General features: G+C 37.4%; 1 protein-coding gene and 1 non-coding gene across 2 annotated transcripts in view; both read left to right on the forward strand.

Annotated features, from left to right (window-relative positions):
- The window catches only part of Avpr1a (arginine vasopressin receptor 1A), a 3784-nt gene extending 1308 nt beyond the window's left edge, over positions 1–2476 (forward strand). Inside the window, exon 2 of the mRNA XM_008846138.2 lies at positions 2189–2476. Coding sequence (XP_008844360.1) covers positions 2189–2475 — 287 coding nt within the window. The 3' untranslated portion in view covers position 2476. The remainder of the gene's footprint in view (positions 1–2188) is intronic.
- A 2728-nt stretch (positions 2477–5204) lies between these two features.
- On the forward strand, positions 5205–5369 carry LOC115072548. Its single transcript, XR_003851594.1, has one exon. It is a non-coding gene; the product is annotated as a U1 spliceosomal RNA (small nuclear RNA).
- The last annotated feature ends 2123 nt before the right edge of the window (positions 5370–7492 follow it).

Below are 7492 nucleotides of genomic sequence, written 5' to 3' on the forward strand. Positions count from 1 at the left end.
TTATTTGCCCAATAGTTCTTAAACTTCTGTATGCATAAGGGTCGCATCTTGACAGAAAATGAACAAAAATGCAAACTCCTGGGACCTCCACCCCAGGTACAACCAGGTGTCAGCATTTGCAGCATGCGTGATCATGATCCCAAGGCCAGAAGTGGTGCCCCCACTGACTGCAAAACAATAGTGACGTTTTTTGCCAGATTACTAGGAGGGTGTAGATATCCTGCTGTCCAGCCTAGAGGCTAAGGGAAGTATTCTTTAAGAGTCATAACTGCTCTTTCTTGGACTGAAGAAAGTATCATAATTATAGAAAAATTTTGTAGAAATTCTTCTAGGTCAAAAGTAGAGATTGTTTCTTTTCTGTAAAAGCCTGGAAAAAGATTTTACAAGTCCAAGTATTTTAAATTGGCATTTAGTTCATATTCCCTTTCTTAGCATAATATTTAATTTATCTAGCACTAATAACTTTCTTTTCTCGTGGTATTTCAAAACAGGATTATTGATCTTCTAAATTTGTTAGACTTGTTCATTAGTCTTTCAGTAATAATTTGACAACAGAGCTGTGCAGTCCACACAAATCTTTCAGCAGTTCATTGAGAATGCTTTCTACCCTTACTGGCTAGGATGGTTACTTCACAAAACAGAAAAACTTGTTTCTCAGGGAACTGCCTGGGGCAGGGGAGCATTATTTAAATTTGTATCTTGTAATATCTTTTCTTTTAATAAGAAAAATCTTTTTTAAAAACCAAATGTAGTACAGAAGTGTTTCTGAGGAAAATTCTGGTCAGGATACAAATGTCTGGAAGAAGCTGTATCTATTGGTAATTTTAGGATTGAGGTAAAAAATATATGCAATACATTTTGAGAGTTTTACTTTTAAATAGTATTTGAGTGTGAATTTCATTTAAACAAACACTCTTGTGTGCCATATTACCAATAATGAGAAATAAATGAAAACTAGTTTTTGTTTACCTTTCCCATCTGGCTTGATCTGATAAGCCTCTTTTAGTGCCATTCAAATTAAAACTTTCAAACTATTGCTTTACTGAGATTTACTAAAAATGTCACTTGTGCTAACCGTGTTAAGGATGTCTGTTATTTTTTAATGTCACCCAGGACTCATGGTCACTCATAGCAATATCTAGCAGAAAGCAGTAAATAGTCATTCCTCCATAAGGAGAGCTCTGACTCAAATTTACATGCTGATCGGGGGAGATTTGGTACTGGATGGTTGTTCTTGTTTTTTGAGAAAGTATATTGTTAGTGCAGTAGCTTCACTGGGAAGGGCTATGATATTCATGTGGTTTACCAGAGATAATAAGAGAATGTTTCAGAATCCTGTTCTGGTGTCTTAATTCAGCTGCTTTTGGTTTTTGGTTTTTGTTTTGAGACCAGGGCTCATGAAGCTCAGGTGTTATTTCTAATACAATTTAATTGTTGGAACTACAATAAAAAAATGATCTTTTAAATTAAATTTATAATTATTCACAAAAATACCAACTAAAGCTTGCAATCATTGGGAATCTATTTTAACCGTCCTCTTCCATTGAGTTTTCATATTTCCAAGGATATTTTCAGTGATTAAAACTACTAAACATAAGCCAGTAGCATAAGCCTTTAGTCCCAGCACTTGGGTGGCAGAGGTAGGCGGATCTCTGTGAGACTAAGTCCAGGCTGGTCTACATAGTGAGTTCTAGACCAGCTGGGTCTTCAGGGAGACCCTGTCTCAAAAAGAAAAAAACAAAACAAAACAGAGTCCATAATGCCCTACTTTGCCTGAATTATTAGGATGAACACAATTTTGTGCATGTGGTTACACACTTTTGAAACTGCCCTTCTGTAAACCCTGTGTTTGTTCACACAGACTTGTGCCAGTGCAAAGTATACAGAGGTTTTAAACAATTGTTTAATAATCTTATCTTCTTGGAATTCCTATCCATTATATGTAAATGTTTTAATAGTTGTTGGTTTAAAACATTTTCATTAATTTTAAGATATTTTGCTTTTATAACCAATTTCCAAAAACCCATTCATTTCTCTGAAAGCCACCTGTTTCCCTGACAAATGAAATAGTTCATTTTTAGACTAATACACAAAGTTTTTCCTCTTTAGTTGATAGAAAGATAGGTTCATCCAGTGCTTGGGGTTTTGCTTCGGCTACTTAAATGATCTCTTTTCCTGCTTTTCACAGACTCAGAAAACCCTTCCATCACCATCACTGCTTTACTGGCCTCCTTGAACAGCTGCTGCAACCCCTGGATATACATGTTTTTTAGTGGCCATCTCCTGCAAGACTGTGTCCAAAGTTTCCTGTGCTGCCAAAGCATGAAACTGCGATTCAACAAGGATGATTCAGACAGCATGAACCGAAGACATACTTCTTACTCTCACAACCGGAGCCCGACAAACAGCACCGGGATATGGAAGGACTCTCCTAAATCTTCCAAGTCCATAAGATTCATTCCTGCTTCTACCTGAGCCACACATCCATGCATCCCAACTCTGGTTGACTTGCTGGATCATTAGCTGAGTCCAGTTCATCACAAGAATAGATGAACTTATGTCAGATAAGCATAAATCAACTCCATAGGAACAGGACTTGGCCTCTACATGCAGTTTCTCCACTGCTGTGTATGCTACACTGAAATGTGTAGGCCTGATTCATAACCATACTGACTTAATATTTTGTGGTTGTTGTTTTTTTCAGTTTTATTTCTGACATAAGTAAGGCTTGATTGGTTTAAGCCATGTAATGTGCACTGTTTCCGAAATGAGCTCCTGATTTAAAGAAGACCAGGAAGACTGTCAATTTGTACATCATAAAATGCAGCTCCAGAGGGCAGCTTAGCCATGGTGGCTGCAAGAGGTAAAGAAGGTGGCCAGTTGAGTGTGAAACGGAGAAAGTTCTCAGCATGCTGAAATTCAAAATAGTAACTTGATAACTGGCAGTCTCTCTTTTACATTCTTGATGTTTCATTGGCTCTGAAGAACATGATTACCAAGGTGCTGAAAGTTAGGATTGAAAGTTCTGTGTACAGACCAATAATATCTTTTTTTTTCTTCTTCTTACTGCAAACTTTTTTTCCAAGTAAGATTTGTATGAGAGATGCCACACTTTATAGAGGAATAGAAAGAAGTTGACAGAGGTTTCTATGGATGCCCTCTTGGATACTGTAAACATACATTGACCAGTGTTGTAAGGTGCCCTTGTGCTATGCTGGATGTTTAAAAAATCAATGGCTCCCATTTGGTAAATATAGATTCACAGAAAAGCAAGTCTCCTAGAGTGACATGGGACACAAGATGATCACACTGTGTTTAACTCAAAGTAGTTTATACTGTTCTTCTCATCCCCAGTCTTACCCAGCAGTTCCAGAACAGAGATTATGCTGAGATGTGGGGAAGCAGGAGGCAGACTAAAAGAAAATGGATCCCAGCCTTGTCCGGGTTCCTTATTCAGCATACGGCTTTAGCCAAACTGCTTTTCCTAGCCTGTATGATAGACTTGGTAACACTCACCTCACAGGATTGTTGTGAGGATTAAATGACATTAAATATGTGAAGCAGTTCAAAGTATTTAAAATGCTATACATATGCTAGCAAGTTCATTTTATGCATTCTTCCAGATGTTTTTCCTGCTTACTTTTCATTAACTAAAATGGGCTGTTTTGTGTCTGGAACATAAAATCCTAGAATTTAAATATAGATGTGCTGATTCATTGTAAAGCAATGCCGGCCACCACTGAGCCTGACTTCCTTTGTGCCATGGTTTTCCAGCTAGAACTTGATCTCCTTTGAATGCAGGTGAGCCAAAGCCAGCCAAGAGCATCAGATTCTTTTATTTCTAATCACAGAAAATCACAACACTCCTTGGCTGTTGGTATTGTGTTTTTCATCGACGAGATTCAGTTGGTTTTTTAGCTGTGTTGTCTCACTAATTCTTCAAGATCGGGCGGTGATCTGATGATATAGCATAAATATTTAGCATCTCTCGGAGGAAGTGATAGTTGCTTTTAATAGTATGATTGATTTCTTTTTTTTAACTTTATGGATAAGAGACCATTAACCTGAAGCTATCAGCTTCACACCTCTTCATTCCGTTGCCTTTCCAAGCTCCCAGCCCTCAGACTCTCAGGATGGAGAGGTTGAGAAAGCATTTTGAAAGTGGTCTGTGGCGATTATCCCCTTGGATTTTTAGAGTTCTTCCTAAAAATAACAAACTGGGCTGGGACATGGCAAAGCACTTGTGCACATAAGGCCCTCGGCTCGATCTCCAGCACAGAAAACAAATCACATTGAATAAAAATAACAAATACATCTGTTAAAAGGCGCTATTCGACATAAGCAAATAACTCCATTAATCATGTCTTTATTTTTTAGTTGAAACAGCATGGCTGGAAGCCTGCCTCTGTCAGATAACCAATCCTTTTGATAGCTTGTCTTTGATTATTCAAAAACTGAAGCCTTTTAGATTAAAACAAACATGAACCTAGCTTTCACAGACCCATTTCCAACAGAGCAGCTTTGGGGCATAGATTCTGTTTCAAAATACCAACATATGCCCCCAGGTTAAACAATTCCATCTGACCCTATCTCTGGGAACATCTCTTGAATGCATGACCTACTCACTCACCTGTCTTTTCATGTGTGTGTCTGTGTGTGTGTGTGTGTGTCTGTGTGTGTCTGTGTGTGTGTGTGTGAGAGAGAGAGAGAGAGAGAAGAGAGATAAAAGAGTATTTTATCACCATGAGATATTGCAATTCAATTAAAAAAAACTTTTGATACTGTTTTCTCCTTTTAAATGCATTGAGAAATCACAATCTGCAAGTCCTGAGTGGGCTCTGGTTCCACAGTAGGCACATCTTAGTCTTACTCAATGGTTTTAGGTAAAGAAAATCTATCTAATGGTAAGCTTTCCTTATGTTAGGTACCCAGCAGTACCATTCACACAACCCCAAACAATACTCTAAACTGGAAGAGGCTTCCTATCTATTTCAAAAAGAGACTGTTGGCTATGAGAAGTGTTCTGGGAGCGAAGTTTCCTTTCCTTGAGGAAAGGGAAGATTTGAAAGACTATTATTATTATTTTATATTGATTTATGATCTAAATAAGAATAGGGAAGAGTATCATGCATTGAATGAAATATTTTCGAGTTCGAAGATCAAATTAGCAAATACAGAAAAGTAAGTTTAAAAATAAATCTGGGATACTTACCTGGCAGGGAAGACAACCATGATCAGGAAGGTGGTTTTTCCAGGGCAAGGCTCATCCATTGCACTTGGGATGTGCTGACCCCTGCAATATCCCCAAATGCGGGAAACTCAGCTGCATAATTTGTGGTAGTGGGGGACTGTGTTTGCACTCTCCCCTTTAAAAAATAAATAAATAAAATAAATCTTGAGTCTGGAGAGATGGCTCAGTAATTAAGAGCACTGACTGTTCTTGCAGAAGACCCAGGTTCAAACCCTAGTACCCACATGGCAGCTAACAACTGTCCATAACTCCAGTTCCAGGGGATCCAATGCCCTCTTCTGTCCTCTGAGGGTATTGCAGGACATGGGTTTACTTACATACAGGCAGGCAAAATACATAAAATAAAAATAAAAAGTCAAAAAAAGAATAAGTCTAACATTGGAAATGTTAGTAATCTAAAGTAATTAGCATTTTTATGCACAAAAGCATTTGTCTCACAAGATTTCTAACTTAAGTATATTGTTGATTGATGCTTTAAGTCAATATTGTAACAAAGTTATTAAGAACAAATGTCATATAGTTAGCATTTCATTTTTGGGACTGTTGTCAAATGTATTAAGTCCTCCAACTTTTTATGCTATGTAGAAGAATTTCAGTGTGTCCTTCCTGGGTTGACTGTATGACTCCCGTTTCAAATGGGTGCTGAAATGTATTGTGATTGTAGTTAATGTTTGGTTCTTTACAAATAAAGGTTTGTGGTATTATATTTAAATAGTTCATGTAGAATTCCTTAATTTTATTATACACTAGCTTATTTCTAGGAATAAAAGCAAATTTCAGACCTGCTTGAAATAATCCTTTTACACCTTTAACAAGGATATACATTTCAAGTTAATTATACTAATTTTAGGAACACAAAGACCTGCTTTACAGTCAGTTGGCTAAAGGGCTGAGGCTGTACTAGGTGGTAGAGTGCTAACCTCACATGTCCAGGGCTTTGGGTTCAATCCCAACTTCCATGAGAAGAAAAAAATCCACAAGCTGTGGCTAAGGATAGATTTGTATTTGAATACAAAAATGTTTACATGTTTATACTGCTTGACATAACAAGAATATGTGAAACTTTGCAAGTACCTTTTCAGTAAATCACAATCAACAAAACAAATGTTGTTCTAGTCTATATTAATATAATAATTGGAGTTAGCCAAGGTAGTGTGTGTTATCCAGCCCTTAAAATGCCATCTATGTTCATTGACTTCTAATAATTTATAAAATGTGTCTTGATCTGAGATCAAGTTTACTTGCATCTTATAGTCTTTCAGGTTAGAATTCTTTTCCCTGGGGGCTAATCAGTCCAAATCATCTAAATTTCCAACTTACATTGTCTGGTCTTTTCTTTTCTTATAAATTGTATCCTAACAGCACAGGCTAAAAGCTAATTTAGGGTTTGGCTTAGAGCAGTGAATGCCCAGAATAGAAGAAAGGGAATTTGAAATCTCTATTTTAAAATATTACTGATGTTTTAAAAGCTTATTACAAATACCTAAAACAAACAGAATTTCTATTGATACATATTTTCACAAGATCCTATGGATAAGATAAAATATGTTGCACACCAAAGAGACTCATAATGAAATGTGTCAGTGTAATGCTTGCTGTCCCTTTACCCTGCCTTTAACCCTCTTACATGAGACCTTCTGCTTCCCAGTTGCTCTTTGCGTACCTCCACGGTGACACAAACCAAAGATGCTCAGCACTGTTGGCTTGTTGATCTGTTTTCTCTAAGATGACCCTGTCATGTTTGTCATAAAAATAAGAAATATAAGCTGGGGGTGTGTGATGGAGCACACCTTTAGTCCCAGCACTTGGGAAGCAGAAGCAGGGGATCTCTGTGAGTTCAAGGCCACCCTGGTCTACATAACGAGTTCCAGCAGTTCCAGGCCAGTCAGGGCTACACACTGAGACCCTGTCTCAAAAAAAAAAGGAAATGTGACTTATGTTAGAGCTTCATGTTTGTCATATAAAAAATATGCAACTAATGAAATTAATGCAGAAATTAATACACAAATACCAATCCATATGTAATATTAGGAGAGACTGTGAATATTTGAAAATAAGAAAATAAATTTGACAAGAAATAACATTGCTTAGCTTTTTTTTTTTTTTCTGTGTTTTTGAGACAGGGTCTCCTTGTAGCCCCAGCTGTCCTGGAACTCACTATGTAGACCAGGCTGGCCTCAAACTCACAAGGATCTGCCTGCCTCTGCCTCCCAAGTGCTAGGATTAAAGGCGTGTGCCACC

The sequence above is a fragment of the Nannospalax galili genome, unplaced genomic scaffold, assembly GCF_000622305.1.
Source record: "Nannospalax galili isolate Female #2095 unplaced genomic scaffold, S.galili_v1.0 scaffold202, whole genome shotgun sequence".
In the NCBI taxonomy this organism is placed as follows: Eukaryota; Metazoa; Chordata; class Mammalia; order Rodentia; family Spalacidae; genus Nannospalax; species Nannospalax galili.